General features: G+C 35.4%; 1 protein-coding gene across 1 annotated transcript in view; it reads right to left on the reverse strand.

The window, feature by feature from the left end:
- Window positions 1-758: 758 nt before the first annotated feature.
- MIB1 (MIB E3 ubiquitin protein ligase 1) overlaps window positions 759-20,244 on the reverse strand; it is a 128,869-nt gene continuing 109,383 nt past the window's right edge. Inside the window, exons 17-21 of the mRNA XM_045781962.2 lie at window positions 19,726-19,918; window positions 16,242-16,320; window positions 11,993-12,106; window positions 10,595-10,695; window positions 759-7,289 (exon numbers count right to left, since the gene is read on the reverse strand). Coding sequence (XP_045637918.1) covers window positions 7,149-7,289; window positions 10,595-10,695; window positions 11,993-12,106; window positions 16,242-16,320; window positions 19,726-19,918 — 628 coding nt within the window. The 3' untranslated portion in view covers window positions 759-7,148. The remainder of the gene's footprint in view (window positions 7,290-10,594; window positions 10,696-11,992; window positions 12,107-16,241; window positions 16,321-19,725; window positions 19,919-20,244) is intronic.

Genomic DNA, 20,244 nt, shown 5'->3' on the forward strand with positions numbered 1-20,244 from the left:
TTACTATACATACATACTGAGAGCGTATAATCTTTTTGAACCTGTCTTTCTTCAGAATGGTTTGGCCATGGTCAGGGCTCTCTGATTTGGTTGCTTCCCTATTTCCCTATTAAATCACGGTTAGTATCACCTGTAAAAGCCTTTTCCAATCCGTATGTCAATGTTCCACTCAAGACATTAACTGGTGTTCTATAGAAAGGAAGAAGAGAGACAGGGAGGGTAATACTCTTAACTATATGAAAAGTAAAGAATATTTATTTGACTTGAAAATCAGCCTTTCAGAAAGCGGCCATATTTGAGAATGCAAGGACCTGATATGAAGAGGAACCTAAAGCATGAACACATTACACTGGATTACAGCATCAGTGCAAAAGCAGCGTTACCCAACAGTCTCACTGATATGTCATCAATTCACAGTGATCAATGGGCTCTGTTCCAGATCTTCTCTCATCCTTTCCTATTATGCTTATAAGGTTTTTTTGGTGTGTGTTTAACAAAATGAGTTTATCAACTAGTTTTGTTTTAAAGGGAAAAAAGATCATTTGTCAAATGATTATTCTTCAGCAATTACCTGAAATAAGTTCTGGTGTCCTACTTTAATCCATGCCTTCATTCTATCTTATAAACTATCACTACTCTGTAATGCATCATTTAAAAGTTTTCACCATCAGTAAGTTTGGGAAATGCTACACTCTAAGACTAACAAGTAATTTGAACTTCTGTGAAGATGAATAACTGTCAATGATAAAAAATATAAATCAGATTTTCTAAAATGTCTTTATTTTAAAAACCTATACAGTTTCAATTTAATAAAAAATATTGCCATGAAATATCTAATTATACAGCAACAGAAATACAGTTAGAGGTTATCCAAAAATAAATTCACAATTTTAAAGTTGGAATACACATTTTTTCAAATAAACAATTAAAAGATTTTGTTTCAGATGGTTTTCCTCTTAAACATTCCAGATACACATACTGAATCTTTGAACTAGAACAAGACAACCTCTCAATAATGACAAATAACTGCTTCTATTAACTTGAGAAATTAACTCCAAACCATTCAATTACTGGTTTAGTCACAAAACACTAAAAAGGCCAAATAAATCATTGCTTTAAAATGTTATTTATCTTTTGAAAATGAAATCTACATCTGAATTATGAAGAGGAATAAACTTTTTATAGAAAACGTTGAGTCTTCCTGACTGGTTGACTGATTTTCTATCAAATTTATCCTATTTCTACTAATTTCACAATATCCTGAAAGAGTGTGAGGTGTTAAAATATGAAAAGCTTCTTTGGCCCTTTAGACAGAGGTACCTTAAATGTAAACAATTGTAATGACAACCTTCTAGATGTGGGTACCTACATCCTATATTGAGTTGGAGATGTATGTAACTTGTTTCTCAAAGACATGATAATTTCCTTTCCAATAATAGATTTGATATATTGAGATATGTTTTCAAATACCTTAAAAATCAAAATTCATATAAAGAATCCTTTCAAAAGATCAGAGAAAAGCATTATATAATATTACACTGTAAGTTTTATTAACGGTAAATGTTTGCATTTATTTTTAAAAGCTTAGCTCTTGCTAAGTGTTTTTTAAACAAAAGCTAATAAGCGAGAATCATTTGCCATACATAAACTATATTCACGAGCAAGACTTTAATCAAGTGGGAGCTTAAAAACACCGGAAAAAATACAAAGCAAAACACTGCTATGTGTCAATTAAACTGCTTTCTATCACACTGAATATACTGTATTTAGACTAACAAGCATACTGAAATTAACAGAAAAACAATTTTGTGGATTCAGGCTAAGTAAAATTCGCATTAAGGACATGCAATCCATGATTTCCTTAAAAAAAACTTTCTTAAACCGAATCACTTGAACAAAAGGTCTTTTTCTCATGAGGGGAAGACAATCTGTGTTTACCAAACAGATCCTCCTTTCATATTAAAATAGCAAACTGTATGAACCCTAGCTCTTCTTCCCAGATGCTACTTATACATGACTTTGCATAATGACTTATAGAATTACTTTCCTGGTAACAGTGTCATGGCCATAAATACTTTTTTAAAAAAACAAATATCAAGTGCAAATCTAGAAAACTTCCTTTAAAGAATTACCCAAACCCAGCACACAGGCAGTATTGCTATTACACAAGCTGAGCAATACGCCTTATAAAACGTGTGTGTGATGATACACCCATACGAAAGCCAGCCTTCTATCAAGTTTTAGTAGTGTTGCCAAGTTAATAATTCTTTCAAGGCACTGAAGAGTTATGTAGATGGATTTTCCAAAATATAATTAACAATTGCTTAAACTGTTACAAAGCCCTGAGTCAGAACTTTCAATAGCTTCCTGAAATTATAGATTTCAGACAAAATGGCGTATTTGTTTATTTTATAGAAAATTACAAGACCATTTTGCATTTTGGAGGAAAGAAGTCACATTTATGAAACAAAGTCATGTAGACTGTACAGGAAAAGTAAAACATGCAGCAGTATTCTCTTTCTTACACATTTTGTACATGTCCATCGTCACCTGTCGTTATGGATTTACGTGCCAAACTGATGTGGCAAGTCACCCTTCCTGTACCTACTGCTTAAATCCTCAACAACATAAAAATTTCAATTTGAACCTCGGGTTCCCATCTCTTCCTTAGTCACAAAAAAGAATGAAAGCTGGAAAAGTAATACTCTGACAGAAAAGGAGGTAGAAAATGCCGATGCAGCAACTTACGATTTCAATTCCTCAGCTCCACTAACTCGTTCATATTTTCATACTCTAGATTCATCCTCTACTAACCATTTATTAGTAAACTGAGTCTCAATCTAAAAGATTTTCCCCCTCACTATAGCAAAGCAATGTACACGAGACAGCATTAAATAGTTTTTCCTCAAATTTAATGTTAAAGAAGTACAACTGTGATTATTAATACTGCTATAGTTATATATATATATATATATATATTTAAGTTCCAAGGCTATCATATGATTATCAAGTAATATCAGTAAGCATTCCTATCATAATATTCAAGCAAATAAAATTAGGTTGCGTTTTTGAGAGAAAAAAAATATCTTGAGACCATTACAAGGAGACTTAAAGACAACTGACATTTTTGACAAGGCACACATAGTCTGTGAAAATCTACAACCTTCCCCATTCACTACAAATTCAAAGCTAACCTAATTCTAATGTTGAAAATGTGTGTGCTCCCCTCACCGGCGGCTCCAAATGAAGTAACAAACCCTTCCAATTAACAGACATTTAACTCCAACCCAATATGATTTATAACAGTTGGGAAGAAGGGAAGAAGTTCTGTCATCCCCCAAATCTTAGGAACTTAATGTTGACCATGACTTTAAATCTTGTAAACACAAACTATTAAGATAACTCAGGATGTTTCTTGATTTATATTTAATCAAAACTCTTGATTTATATTTAATCAAAACTCCATTGAGGGGAGGAGAGAAAACGGAGTTGTTTAATGGGTACAGGGTTTCAGTTCTGCAAGGCGAGAAAGTTCTGGATAGCCATTTAACAATGTGAATATACTTAACACTACTGACCTGCACACTTAAAGATGGTGAAGATGGTAAATTTCATGTTAAGTGTTTTTACAATTAAAAATTGCAAAAAAAAATCTATTCCAAAGTTTCAATTTTTACACAAATTATTACTATATCATTTTAGATACTCTGACAGGATAGGTGCTTTTCCTTTGGACTTTTTTTTAAAGCCAGATGTATTAAACCGTATAGTTTACAAAGTAATTGTCAATTAAATGACACTAAAAACTGGATGAAAGACTTTTTTTATTACTCAATCAAGTATACTCTTTCTGCTTACTGCTTTAATGAAATCCACATGATTTTCTTAAACCCCCTTTTTCTCTAAATTCAAACACTGACTTTTCTTTCTTATTTGTTGCAACTCCTTACTGTCTCCCTATCCTATCCCACTGCTAAGTCTCTTAATTCGTAAGTGTAACTAAATCCTAGTCAAAAAGGGTCCAAAATTCATAACAAACAAGAGGATGACCCAGCAAGCTTTGAAATTCGAATTGGACAAATCTTAAGCAGCATGCATTCCAATATGCTAAAATGCTCTTACAGGCTAAAGCCATCAAAGATACAAATTTAAGAATGCTATTTTCAACATTATCAATTAATTTTAGGTCTCAGTAACTAGCTGGTCAATTTGCAATGTTTAAAATTACAAACATCTTGTCCAATTATGATTTGGCCAGCTAAACTAAGCATCTGTCTAATGTACTATTCCTACCCTAATACAAAATGATCTTCTCTTGAAAAGCCTTCTTGCTCCCAACAAAATTAAATATGTATATAGGAAAAGCAGTAAGAATGTTAAATTATGTGAACAAAAACGAGTAGAATAGCACCATCTGGTAAGTTGTGTGTGTGTTTTGGGCAACAAAGCTGATAGTCTTAAAGGAGAAAATGCGGTAGGAATGAGGGGGTACAGAGAGGGAATCCAAATGCTACTTAATGACAACTCTTCTGAAACATTAGGAAGAAGTGTTATCGGTACCTTTGGATCCCTTCTTGACTACAGATTTCTTCAAATGTACAACTGCTGCATGAGAGATTCTGCGTGTGCTAAACTGCTGACCATTTTTCAGTGTTGTGTATCTAGCCTCTGATGCCCAATAAATATGTTTTGAATTATGTCTGCTATGTTTTGTTTTGTTTTGTTTTTAATGATTCTAGGAAAAGTAAAAGCTCTTCTGAGGCACATGATGATGAGCTGATGAGAAGGAAACATATCTAACTGGGAAAGTGGGGCTGAGAGACATGTAAGAGGTAGCGATTTCACAGAGTTAGAAGAAAGTCACTTAAACAACTCAGTTCTTAATCTTACTCTCGCTCACAAACACAAATTTAAAATAATTTTTCAGATGCTTGAAAACATGAATAGAGAAACACCGTCTATTCATTAAACAAATTTCAAAGTGGTACAAATATAGAAAATCCGCAAGTACACAGCATTATAATCATAGCAACCTTATGACTTTGTGTAATAATTTATGTTAATTGTATTTTGTATGTATGTAGAAGAAATAAACTAGTCTGGAAAATGAAATTGCCTTTTAGGGATGTAAGTTTAAGCACTGCAAGCTCCAAAGACAAAAAGGATTTAAGTAAAGCAGAGCTCTAGACCACAGAATTCACTGGATGGCCAAACCATGCACGAGTCAGCCAGGTGTTTCCTCCTCTCCAGCTGATCTAGTGGAAAAGAGATGGGCAGCCTATGGCATGGAAGAAAAAAAATCCTGACTTCCGCTATTTTCAAATCTGAAAGAAAACAGCCTATTTCTTTAAGTGAACATCATGTCAGATGTTCTATCTTTCTATAACATTAAAATATGGCTTAAAAAATAGCCTCAGTGGCCCTTTATTAGACAACTGAATCCATATAAATTTTCAAATTTAAAATTTATAAAAATTTTACTGTTCTAAATCCTAAGTTATTCAGCTAAACACAGATATGGAATTGCTGAGACTACAAAATCAGCCAGCAAAGCTCACCACTGTTTTCACCAGGACTTGCAAAGGCAGCAGCCATTAAATTGCCAGGAATATTCTTAAATTTAGTTGTCATAACAACAAAAAGAAATCCCCAAAAAACAAACAAAACAAAAAGAAAGAAAAAAAAGAAAGAACCACTAGAATCAAAGAAAGGAAACAACTACCACAGAACTACACCCTTAGGAATAAGCTTATACACAGTATATAGTAGACACCACTGTAAACAGCTGGTATTTTTATACTCTAGCAGCAATGACCCCAAAACACTTATTTATATGTGGATTCATCCTAGAGAGAGTAAGACTACTCATTCGAAGGAGGGCTCTAGAATAAGTCCGAGTTAAAAAAAAAACACAACAAACTACAGGTAATCAGACATATTTCTGCAAATGTCCTGGTCACTCTTTCTAAAAAGTATGTATTATTAGGTTACTTACTACATCTTGGATACTGTTGGTAATTTAAATAATATCCTCATCTGTAGGTATAAAGAGAGTGTTTTCTTTACAACAAGCCTTAGCAACTGAAAGAAAATGGAAGTAGGGCCTATGATGAAGATAGAACCAGTATCACTGTCAGAATGAACAGATACGGACAAGAAAAAGATTGCTGCCTTGGGACAATGAGTTATCCTTCTCAGACCACTGGGGTACTAGTCAGTACAAGAGAAAAGCTACATGGAACCTCAGAAGTCCAAATAGGGCAACATTATTTCACTGGTCAGATCAAGCCTGGATAAGTAACCACAGGGAAAACTGAGGTACACTTTTCACAGACTTTTGTTTTTAAAGCCTGGTAAACAGAACAGCGTATAGATTAATATATATGAAAGGCAACTGTTAATGGTCAGTTAGTAGCTACTTATTTATTGGCCACTTCCCCACTACAGTTCCCCACTACGATTGCTTATTTTTCCTTTTCATGTCAATCACCTTGAAATTTGATTCAAGTTAAACAAGTTTCCTTTTACGTCTAGAAATTAAGCTAAATGGAAAGTCACCACTCTCTCATTCCAAGCTTCCATTTACTCTAAGAATTCAGAATCATTTGCATAACTTTTTATCTTAAAACGATAATCCTCTCTTCAGTATTAACTATGTAAAACTTGTATTATAATTTTGTCTTTTAACACACGTGACCTAATGGTTTGACTTGTCCCGTTCATTTGATGCATGACTGTTCTGAGTACCTGTGTCAACCCACTGTGTAAAATCATGATAAACTGAAGGATAGCTGATCATAAGAAACTACATTTCTTGAGGTCTAACAAATTTATAAACCAAAAGAAAAAATCCAATAAAAACAAAAATAATAGGAGATCGTTAAAGGATTTTTCCCCTTAGAAGTGACAAGTAAATTACCTATGAATTACATGGATTTGATGTTTCAAATTAAAAGACACAAAAACAAAAAACACAACTTCAAACACTGTCTTGTAGAGGTTTTTTGTTCTGGCACATTTACAGTCTAATTACACCCTAGCAAAGAAACTATGATATTAAAAATTAATTCATTAGAACCTCCAACTAGCTTAACAGCTTACTAAGAGCTCATGACCAATACTTCAGCTAAGAAAACACAGTTTCTTAATTAATACAAAAGAATCCTTCGTTCGATAGCCTTGCGACAAATAGGACATTCACTCATTCGGTCTCCACAGAGCTGGCAGGTTCCATGGCCACAGAGGAAAATCATATTCTTCAGACGATCCAAACACACAGGGCACATGGTCTGGAATGTGAAATAACAAAGCAATAAGTGCCGAGACATTTTATATTTTGAAACTGTAATATGTAACAACTTTATAACATCATTTTCTTTTGTTGTTTCAATCTTTTGTTGCTCTAAAATTTAAAAATTTTTTTTAATTTAAAAAATTTTAAACAGTTAAAATGTCATCCCTATAAAACAGAAATATTGGTTGTAGTGTCAGGACTATATCAAAGGCACTACCTAAAATAAATACTACATAAAACAAAAATTGCAAATGCCAAAATCTAATAAGAAATGGATAAAAATAGGCGCAGTTTCAGTCAGATTCCCCAACTCTGGGTGCTATGCTGTTCTTGTATGAAAATATGACAATGTATCAGGCCTACTGGAGAGGGGGAACAGTGTAGAGATGTCCCTAAAAATACATGAGATGTATTTTTATGATACAGTTTCAAGCCTATTATCACTCCCACTTTAAAAACAAGGAAACCGAGGCTTCGTGGGGCTAACCACTTCCCCACAGCAGGCCACAATGTGAACTAGGGTTCTGTGGCCCACAGCTCCTGCTCTGAAACATGCTTCACTGGATTACTATCAGTGTAGAATCCCCTCAAGTTAAAAACACTTAGCCTAAGTTACATATTAATAAATGTACCTTCATGAACTCAGAAAACTTTAGAAGTATGTTAGGTATACTTCTATGAAAACACTCTAGAAAAGCAGATGTTCATTCACAAAAACACATTTTACACTTTATACTTATAAAAATACATTTTACCTTAATACATCACAATACTTCATTCTGAATTATATCTTTTCCCAAATAACACAGAAATGAAGAATGTCTAAATTAATAAACTAGGCCTAAAGCCTATATGAAAATGTAGTTACCAACTTTGACAATACCAGAGAGCATTGTGGTAAGGAGGGGGAAGGAACTGTAATCTAAATTGTTAACCACAGCTTTCCGAAGTAAATTTTCACATTTATCTATCTTAAAGTTTGAGAAACAAAGTTGTAGAAAATTTTATTTTTTATCTTAGAAAGCCAAACCAGCCTTTTAGTGCCATTAAGAGAGTTTCTTTTCCCTTAAATTTTCGAGTTATATGCAGTTAATTAATAATGTTTATTTCCAAAAGTAAACACATCTGCACAGCCTAGGTTAAGTTACTTAGAGATTACTATATCCTTAACACCACATGAAATTACATTGGGGTAACAGAAAGTCTGGAGATTTAAAATTTAAAAAGGGTTATTCAGCTACTTTGTCTTGGTAACCTTGAAGGAATCCCTGCAAGAAATCCCATCAATCCTCAAAAAATGAATTTTCCTGTAACTGTTTAAATATTTTAGTGATGCAATATGGTCATGAAGATTGTTTAAGGGAGAAGAAATGTCTTTGAAGTGCTAAACTTGGATAAAGGTAGAGCTGAATTTTTAAGGATACATAAGAGGGCTCAAAAAGTGCCATTATTCATTTTAAGAACAATTTTAATTCACCATTAGGAGATGAAATGCTTTTCACAGAAGATGTATTCAAAAATCAGTTTTACTTTTCTGTAAGTGTCTTATGGGAAAGGAAATGAGAGTCTACGGAGATTCAAGATTTTTGAAATGTTCTATTTTATATCAGAATGAGCTAAATATGTTCCTATTTTTATGTTCCTACATAAGAACTGGTAAATCCATGTTTATCTTTACTTATTCACTATATAATAAGTATTACTAGGTGCGAGATTTCAAAAGAAAAACTAGCTGAGTCATAAGAGTTTTCATCTTTTCATATGGGTGTTTAAATTCCTAGTAAATATATACATTTAATTCTAAATTACTGTAACTACCATATTACTATATCACGAAGGTCATTAGTTACCTTGACTCACTCTATTTATTGACTATGTTACTTTCTTATAAATTCAGTAGAAAAGACAAGAGTGATGATTAACAACTGCATGGAACACTGACGTGATACCCAAACTAAAGAAATAACACCCTTTGCTTCTCAACCCTTTGGATCTGATTTAATTGCTGGATCAAATGGGGGGGTTGGGGCAGGGGAAAACAGACTTTCTTACTCACTGTATATGTAACAAGTTTTAACTAACTTCTTTATTTTACTGTTGCTGCTATTAAATATTGAGTAGATAAAAGAGAACTTCTGTTGGCATGTATAAGATATGAAGAAAGTTTAAAGGATGGAATGCTACCTTTTCTTTTGAAGCCACTCCAAACATCCTCCCAAATACTTTCCATCTACCGCTCACTGATACCCACTATTCTAAATACTGCTTTTTTCCTTCCTTTGCTTTTATGGTCTGAGTGTGTGTGTGAGACAGAAAAATATACATTTTTCCTCTCTACTGAAGTATCACATCTATACAGAAATGTGCACGAATCATAAATGTACAGTTTGATAAAAGTTCACAAACTGGTCAGGTGTATGTAATTGGCACTTTATATATCTCTCTATAAAGAAACATCCCTTGTGCTCCCTTCCAGTCATCCCAGCCAAGAAAACCACTACCCTTGCTTTTAAACACCACCTATACAATTTCTTCCAAGCCTGCATCCCCAAACAACATCCTGCTTAGTTATATGATTATAATGACCAACTTTCCCGAGGTGTTACTAATTTACATTCCCATCAGCAGCATGTGAGTTACAGCTGCTACATACTCTAACGCTTTTGTACTGACAATTTCTTTTCTTTTTTTTTTTTTAAAGATTTTATTTATTTATTTATTTGACAGAGATAGAGACAGCCAGCGAGAGAGGGAACACAAGCAGGGGGAGTGGGAGAGGAAGAAGCAGGCTCATAGCGGAGGAGCCTGATGTGGGGCTCGATCCCAGAACGCCGGGATCACGCCCTGAGCCGAAGGCAGACGCTTAACCGCTGTGCCACCCAGGCACCCCAGTACTGACAATTTCTAACACTGAGTTTTCCATGCAGTCAGGTAGGTAAGAAAAGGCATCTAACTGTAGTTTTAATTTTCATTTCTTCTTTTTTTTTTTTTAAGGTAAGCTCTATGCCCAAAGGGGGGGCCAAACTCACGACCCTGAGATCAAGAGTCACATGCGTGACTGAGCCAGCCACACACCCCAATATTCATTTCTTGATTACTCATCTGGTTGAGCATTTTTCATGTTTATTGGAAAGTGCCTGATTAAATCTTTGAAACATATTACCTTTTGCAAATATTTAAACACTACAATTGATACCCTAATATGAGCCAAGATTACTACATAAAACATTGGTAGTTTTATAGAAAACTATTAAATGCCATTCTTATAATCATCATTCACCAAGAAGGAATCATTAGTACCTGCTCTTTAATGTCCTGTAACTGCTGTTGCAACTTCTGGACATCTGCATTGACATTGGTATTATCCTTGTCCTTTTGTAATACTGGAATATTTCCACTTGCTATAATGTAAATAAAATAAATATTTTAATGTTATGATTGTTTTGACATAGCAATGATTTTTATTTCTAAAATTATTACTCCTTTATTGAAAACACAAGACTATTATTAGAATCCTCTTTAAAAATTTTTCTCATTCATGGACAACAGATGCAGTAGTGACATTCGTATTACACTTCTCTATTTATAATCTTCAGAAAGAAATAGGTTTGCACATTATTTTCTAATTATATTTAACTCAGCTAGCCAACAATCTACACACAGACTTTTGGGTTTTCTGAGGTACTACTTGCTTCCTTTGACAAGCTCACAAATACCTTTTATGCTTGTTCTCTCTGCTTCCGCATTGTACGAACCCAACAATGCAGGCAGCACAGCACTTTTTTAAGAAGCCAGTTTTGGAAGCAATGATTATAAAGTCTCTTACATGATGTTTCTAAGAACACACAAAAACCTAGGCTCCTTCCTCTCTGCCCAACCCTCCTTGCTACTGATCCGAGATGAGGAACTCCATGAAAGAAAAGCTGTGATCAGTGGGTCTCCTAAATGGAGGGAAATTTTCTATTTCAACTTTTACTACTCTCTAGATTTTTACTCTCTTAACTCTAGTTAATTTGTCCCTGGGACTTTTATTCTACTCTATTGGTGATAAAGACAAAAAACCCTGGGCAAAGGTGGTTATACTAATGTTCTTCCTCATGCATACACAGAACAAAGAAATCAAGGATACTATCCAAGCTGATATCTAGTGCAAAGATGAAAAATATTTTTATACAGCTACAGTATTAAAAAGATTGAAAGTAAATAATTTACTTTTCATCTTTCCACTCCTTCATTGAGTTACACTTCAGTATATCTACAGTTACTCTGTCCCAAATAAATACTATTCTGTAAAATACTGACATGCACTAGGTAAAACTTGCTACACAAAGGAATGAGGCATTAATACTTGTGTAACTGAAAAAATGTGCAATATGCTGTTCTGCCAAGATACACTAAATTTAATCTTAAAAACAGCATATTTTCTTTAAGCAAGAATACAACAATTTTCTTTATATCCTACGTGGATGTTTCTTAAAAGACAAATGCTTCAAGTTCTATAATCATAGTGCAACCTAGAAAAACATAACCTCAAGTTTCCTGTAATAAGAGCAAACCCCCCCCCCCCCGTTCCTCTGGAGTTTTGGGTCACAAACCCTGTGCTTTACAAGGCAACAGTGTACTACACGCGAGACGAGATCTTCATGAAAGCCCCAACAAGAAAACAAAGTAAGAACAAGCTCAAGAAAATACACTTACAGATGTCATCAGTGGCATCTTCTGAACTTTTCCCTCCACAGCACATAATAAAAGGCACTCTTCGTTCAACTACCGCCCGACACTGCACACACTTTTTCATCAGACTAGCACAGTCTGCAAAATAGCAATAGAATACTTCTTACAAGAGACAACACGACAAGAGGGCTGCCTTTCTCTGCTCATTTTTATAACTTAAATCTCACACTGAAACATTAAACAAATTCTATGAATGCACAATTCTACCTTCTTAAAATGTTACTGACCTACGAATGTATATTCTTCATAGGCAGCCTCTAGAAGACAGAGCCCATTGTTATGAAAATAATGACATTTTCTAATATATTAGAATAAATAGTGAAAGGGATTTTTCTGGTTTGCTTTTTTTTAAGGATTTTATTTATTTATTTGACAGAGAGCATGCGCACACAAGCAGGGGGAGGAGCAGAGGGAGAGGGAGAAGCAGGCTCCCCACTGAGCAGGGAGCCTGACATGGGACTCGATCCCAGCATCCCGGGATCACGACCTGAGCCAAAGGCAGACGCCCAACCAACCCACCCAGGCACCCCTGTGGTTTTTTTTTTTTTTAAACAAAAAATATTTCAAGATCTTAAGGCTTGAGAATGAAAATAATGGCATTTTCTAATACATTAGAATAAATTGTGAAAGGGATTTTTGTTTTTTTTTTTAAATAAAAAATATTTCAGGATCTTAAGCCTTGAGAATAAAGGAGAAAGATACTTTCCATAAGTTTTAACTAATATAGAATTATAAGGTTGCTCACATAATTTTCTAAACGTACTTTCTATTGTAAATAGCTTATCCCTAAAATTCCTAAAATATGTTGAGGAATTCTCTTCTTTCTATCAAACTGATGTAATCTAATAAGGAAATTGTTTAGTAACTACTTTTTTAATGTAGCAGTCAAGAAAACATCAAACGTGTCATAATGGACTTTCTAATATTTATATATCAGAGGAATGCTCTCCCATCCCAAAGAAGAAATACCTAGGCACAAATACAGGTTGTGCATTGTTAATTCTACATCTGAAGCTGTTAATCAATTACAAAATAACATACAACGCTTCAATATATCCTTTCCCACAAGCATTTACTATGAAAGTATACTCCATATCTTCATCTAAGTAGCAAGGGTCTTTACCATTTCAAAAACATGGAAAATAAATGACAACTGTGACAGGTATCCAGGAATAATTTATGACCAGGCACTAAACTTTAACAAAGCACAAAACTGGGGCGCCTGGGTGGCACAGTTGTTAAGCATCTGCCTTCGGCTCAGGGCGTGATCCCAGGGTCCCGGGATCGAGCCCTGCATCAGGATCCCTGCTCCGCTGGGAGCCTGCTTCTTCCTCTCCCACTCCCCATGCTTGTGTTCCCACTCTCTCTGGCTGTCTCTCTCTCTCTCTCTCTGTCAAATAAATAAATAAATAATCTTAGAAAAAAAAAAAAAGCACAAAACCACTGACATGGACAAGATGGGGCACATAATCCTAATGGTGCTTACGCCAGTGGACAGAGAAGGGTTATCAAGGCCGATCTCATGTCAAGGCCTAAACACAGATGGGTCTGATGCTGGCTTATGCATGACACACTAGGTAGGAACTAATGCTAGTAGAAATCTCATTTGGGATTTGTATTAAATCTGAGGGCAGATTTTTTTCCTTAAATTTAAAGGATTAATTTAAGTGCCTCAATACATAATATATAACCACGATTATCACAAATTCTTTTAACTACTAAGTTAGGTTGGTACATTGTTTCTAGAAAATTCTTCCTTTCCTCCAAAACAGATACAATCTCTCCTTCTTCTGCCCTGTCAAGGCACTGTTTTATACTCTTTGAGGTTCCGATACTCTGCCTAACATTACTGAGATGTAGGTAAAGGACTAAGTGCTTCACTGTACTTTCCTTGAAAGAGAGGCATTTTCCACCTCAATTTCATCTTCTCTGGCAAATAAATGTTTAACAAGGTGTCTGTACAATGGAGAAAAACAATCTACTTCTTAGGGTTGTTGTGAAGATAAATGAGGAAACACTCCAAAAGTAATTAAAATGTCTGGGGCACCTGGATGGCTCAGTGGGTTAAGGGTCCAACTCTTGATTTAGACTCAGGTCAAGATCTCAGGGTCGTGAGATCAAGCCCCACGTCCGGCTCCACACTAGGCGTGGAGCCTGCTTAAGATTCTCTCTCTCCCTCTGCCCCTCCCCTGGTGCTCATGCTCTCTCTTCTCTTAAAAAAAATAATGTCTGGTACAAGGTAAGAGCTTAATAAAAGTTAGCTGCTACTCTCGTTACATGTGAATGCAACAGACAATGTAAAAACTTCGGGAAACTCCTGAAGAAAGTACTGTAATAAGGCTTGAAAATCTATATTACCAACTACTCATTATAACCAGCTTTCAAGTCTCTGTAGGTCTCACTTAGGTCCAGGACAAGCGTCAGCAAACTAGAGCCTCCAGGCCAAACCCAACCATGTGCCTGTTTTTGCTCACATTTTTTTTTTTAAAGTAGACTCCACACCCAATGTGCAGCCCTAGGCACAGGGCTTGAACTCACAATCCTGAGATCAAGACCTGAACTGAGATCAAGAGTCAGATACTTAACAGACTGAGCCTCCAGGCGCCCCCAGGTACCTGTTTTTGTAAATAAAGTATTAATGAAAAGCAGTCCTATTCATTGACATATTGTCCATGGTTGTTTTTGCACTATGATGGCAGAGCTGAGTAACAGGAAAGAGTTTTAAGTAGTTACTACAGAAATCAAATGGCCCACAGAGTCAAAAATATTTACTATTTGACCCTTTACCGAAAAAGTTTGCCAGCCCCTAGACTGTGAAAACTTAAGTAACCTGAGCTCTTTCTACTTAAGACAGAAATCCACAAGCCCTCCTAGGTTCGTAACAGCCATTATACTAGTCTTTGGAAAACAAAAACAATTACTTGAGGACAATGTTACAGGAAGAAACCTTGATTCTTTCTTTAGTTGAGGAGCTGCCTATCAGAATGAAAAAAACCACCAAGGCTTAAAGCAAATCTATGCCAATAAGATTAATCTGTCATACAAGTTGTGTATTACTTAGATATTATATTGAAAATCAGTACCTACTGACGGAACTTTTTTTTTAAAGATTTTATTCATGAGAAAGAGAGAGAGAGAGCAAGAGCAGGGAGTTGGGGGGCAGGACAGAGTGCAAGGGAGAAGCAGACTCCCCACTGAACAAGGAGCCCAACACGGAGCTCCACTGGAAGCTCAATCCCAGGACCCCGAGATCATGACCTGAGCTGGAGGCAGCCACTTAACCAACTGAGCCTCCCAGGCACCCCTGAACTAGTTTAAAATAGGAAACGCCAGGGGCGCCTGGGTGGCTCAGTCGGTCAGTGTCTGCCTTCGGCTCAGGGTGTGATCCCAGATCCTCGATCGAGCCCCACATCAGGCTCCTCCGCTGGGAGCCTGCTTCTTCCTCTCCTACTCCCCCTGCTTGTGTTCCCTCTCTCGCTGGCTGTCTCTCTCTGTCAAATAAATAAATAACATCTTAAAAAAAAAAAAAAGGAAACACCATGCTTTACCTTGAGCCCATTTAAGTAAGGTGTAAGTTGTTAACTTGCTTAAAATCCTTCACTGACAAATGAAAACAAAGGAAGAGAATGCTGAACAGTACATGAATTTGAAAAGGCGAGGTATAAAAGGCAAAGGCCTTTGAGAGAATATGTTTAAGAGCTATTTTAAAACATCACTTGAACTTTAATGTATTCTCCCAAAGAGTCCTATAAGCTCTTTTGACATAAAGATTAAGAAAGGTTAAGAAGGCCAGACATTATAGCCCCAAATGGTTGCTGTGGGTGGTTCAGTACTAGGGCAAGTATGCAGGAGAGGCACTATCAAGGTGAAGACAAATGAGGATGTGCTAATTTTATATGTGAAAAGGGCTAGACTAAATGTCTTTGGAAATAAGTCTCTACCATGTGTGAGAAGAGATCATTTAGTGGTGACACAGATGAATCAAAATGTGAGTGGGTAGAACACATAGCTTATTCTGTCTTCTCTAACACTCGGGAGCAAGGAGGGACATAGGTGACATTATACACAATACAGAGGAAGACATGGAAGGTTCTAGAGAGGGCTACCCATGTTTTTGTTCATGGGTTATTTAAAAAAAAAAAACAACTTCAAGCTGTAATTTGTTTCATTTTCTATTTTTATAAAAACACTAAGTTTTGTACAGGCTACTTACTCTCACAAGCACACATGTGTCCACAAGGTTGAAAAAGAACAGCTGCTTTCTTGTCAGAGCATACCACACATTCTTCAATCTACAAAAAAGAGGTTACAGCACAAGTGTGAACATCTACAGATAAATCTCCTAACTCTAACAGTTCCTTTTGTATCCAAGTGTATTTCCTCTATAAGGCAACACTCTCAGCACGGGAAACTTAATATGCACTCCTCCTCTGTCCTCTACTCTCTTGGTTACTCATTTTTTTACCTTTACATACCCTGGCCCTTCACAGGTTCTATTTCCATGTTACTCTCCCTACCTGTCCCAAAAAATGATAAAGAAAACTCCATTTCCTCTGTGGTCAGAAAGACCAAAATGGACTTTAATTTTTTTCAAAAACTACTTTGGCAGAAAAATTTAAAAAACAAAAAAGTATAAAAATAAATGTAAGGTAAGCTAGACTTCTAATATTAATAAAAACCCAGCCAGATTAGCAGACTTCTAGAGCCCAGGTGGAATTTTTCTGTTTATCCACGTCGGAGGAACTTTTCCGGGACTTGGTCAGTTCCCCCACACTGGTGGGAGCTCATGGCTGTAGGCTGTTCTTTCTCCCTAATCTCTAAAGCCTCAAGTCCTCCACAACCTATTCATAATTTCCCTCAATTTTACCTCCTCTTCATCTCCACTTCCTCTGAATTTTGAGAGCACAGCTACTTCTTAACCTGGCTCTTAGCTTTTCTCACCCCCCACCCATCCCACTGCCCTTGCTTCACATCTATCTTTCACCTGTCTCTCTTCTGGCACATGTTCACATTTACCCAGATCTGTGCCACTTGATATTCCTGTCCAAAAATGGTGACCACCAGTCACCCATAACTTCACCTAACTAACCAAATACTGCATACATGCTCTCTATGGACTCTCCCAACTTATACCTTGTTATGTACATAGAATTTCTATAGTTGAGTAACAGGGGAAAGCAGTAAGACATGGTGGGTTGAGAACTTCATATTCTTGGATTCAAACTGCAGCTCCAATAATAACAAATTACCTAACATTGTTAAGCCACAGCACATTTTATCTGAATGATAAAGAACCACCTTTCTTCACAGGGTAGTAAAGGTTTGTAAATCAGATATTAAGTGTAGAGTGTTTAGGTCAATGCCTAAGATAGTATCAGTGCCCCATGCATGATAATTCTTTTCTCCCCTCTATATAATGATGTGCTATTTCTTTAAAAGATTTCCAATGCAACTCTTTATACATCTGAAATGTTCATAAAGAGTTTAAAATAATCTATCAAATTGATTAAACAATCATTTACTCACCAAATCTCCTATTAAATATATATGAAAAAAATCTTTGTAGCCTTAACTTCTTTCCCCTTTGGATTTTTTCCTCAGGTTATATTCCCAGGAATGGAATTACTAAATAAAAGCATATTTATTGTAATGGCTTATAAATATTGTCAGGATGGTCTCTCAAAAACATGAACCCATTTATTTAACCTGCAGCTGTGTTTGAGAGAGTGTCCATTTTCCACTTTCCTGGCTAGCATTTTTAAAATTTTATTTATGCTAATTGGATAGGAATGATTAATGGTAATTCATAATTTTTTATCTACATTTCTTTAATTGCTAAAGAGACAAAGCTTCTTTATTCCCCCTTCCACTAAATACTAGTTTTATAATTTATCTTTAATGAAGATGTTCATTATCCTTTAACCACTTGGGGTCACTATTTCTTTATATTCAAAGGCTCCGCAGCTAACCTGGCAAATCTATTTGGTGGGTATGTACTTTTTGTACTTTTCTACAGGTCTGAAAATTTCTTAAAGTCAAACTGACAGTCCACTAATTCTTGGAATTCAAAAGTGGTCTGAAACAGAATGACAGCATATTCCTCCCTCTCTACCTCCCTGCTCCGTCAATCTTCCGAACTCTGCAGACATTTCCTAATTGTGTCTGTGTGTCATCAGACAGGGGAAAGAACAAGGACTTAAGAATCAAGAGACCTGTGTTTGATACTCTGAGTAAATCTCTCTGAGCTTCAGTTGTTTTCAACTCTGAATCCTAGAGTTGGACCAGAGGACCAGTAAGGGTTAATCCGTATTGGAGACTCTGCTTCCAGCAGGCATCCTGGGGCTCTGAACTCACTTTACAGCTCTCTTAAAGCACCTACAACATCCTTTATGGCAGAGTAGCTTTTAATCTAAGTCAGAGTTTACCCGTAGGTTACAATTTTTTAGGAGGGAATTATCATATACATCTCTGTCTTCACTACAAAACAAGTGCTCAATAAAGATTTGTTGAAATAGGGCTTAATCTAACACAGAAAGTTTCAAGTGCAACAGCAGAATACACAGATCAATCTAAAAATAAGAGAATGGCTTAAATTCTTTCAGATTCATTCCCAAACTGTTGCTTAGAAGGAACAATCTTCCAGTCTGAGAAGGTTCCCCATGAAAATGTACAAAGCACTGGCAAAATAATACCTTTTAAGTCACTGCCAGCTAATTTATTAAAAGAATTAGTGCCAGCTCCTTTCTAATTAATGAAGGTAAATGAACAGCTTAAGAGACATCAGGGGAAAATGAAGAGAATAAAAAGAAGAGAATGAAAAAAGAGTATAAACTTCATAAATGAAACCAAAGACCACCACACATATCTTTTGGTTACAGCTACTCACCTTAAGAGAAATCATGTGTAAGAAACTTAAATCTCACTTTACATACACATATGGAAAAACTAAAAAGGAAAATCAATTATTTCAGTACAACCGAAGTGGGTAAGTTGGTACAGTTATGATAAAGCACTACGTTACACAGAAAAAGAATGAAACCAGAAACCAAGAAAAGAATAATACGTCTCAAAAAGCAAAGAGTCAGACAACATAAAAAGTTCCGAGAGGATACAGAATTTGGCCTCACAGCGGGGTGGTCAGACTTCATCTGCTTCTTGGTGGGACACGATACAAAGTGAGTAGCACCGTCTGTGAGAATTTCTTGCCAAAAATGTTTAAGCTGACTAATCAAGCCATGAGATCTAACTTCCAGTTTACAGGAAACATAGAGGATAAAGAAACAAAGTAAAGAACACCGTGATAAAACAAACAAATCCAGAATGTGTGACATTCTACAAAAAAAAAAAAAAATCAAGTGGTCTTTTATAAAGATGAATATGAGAGTCCATGTACTCAAAAGAGGTGTAATATATAAGTAACTACAATAAAAAATGGAATTAAATACATCTCTAGGTTTTAAGAGGCTTTGAAAGCAAAATAGTAGATCAATTTTATTTTTAACTTCTACAGTTTACATTTAAAGAAGGAAACTCAAAATTGTTCTCTTGATAAATACATAAATTATACATTCTCATATTTAAATCATTCTTAGACCAAAACTTAACAGACATATGGCATCATATAATCTTATTTATCATTATTTATAGTGTGAAAGAACTTCATAAAAGGATAAAATACTGTATTAAAAATATACTACCTTTGTCCTGGACTGAACTTGTTCTTTACAGATGAGGCATTTCTTGACTCGTGGAGAACATAAAGAACAGGTAGCAATATGTCCACATGGGCCAAAAAGAGTATCTCTCTTCATATCTGAGCACACCATGCACTCTTCTAAAGTTTCAGAATCATTACTAATCATAGAAGGACTTCGAGAACCCACTTGACCACTAGTAAAAGAAAATATTTATAATCAATCCTATCAGAATATTTATATCACTTCATTAATTAAAATGCTTTTGAAAACATCAAGAGCATCATTAGTATACATAAAAACAGCTTTAGTTATGCTAAAAAAATTAAGCTACAGCTTAATGCATCTGTATAAGAAACACTATATGCTATATTTTTCCATTTATATACATCTCTGCGTCTTTATGTACTTCTAATACTATTTAAATTTCAAATTGAATAGCTCACCCAATGGAAAAGGGTGAATCTTCTTTTAACAAAGAAATCAAAAACACTACTCACAAAAAATTTAACATGAACACAG

Source organism: Ursus americanus, chromosome 19 (assembly GCF_024610735.1).
Source record: "Ursus americanus isolate L20-20 chromosome 19, mUrsAme1.1.p, whole genome shotgun sequence".
NCBI lineage: Eukaryota > Metazoa > Chordata > Mammalia > Carnivora > Ursidae > Ursus > Ursus americanus.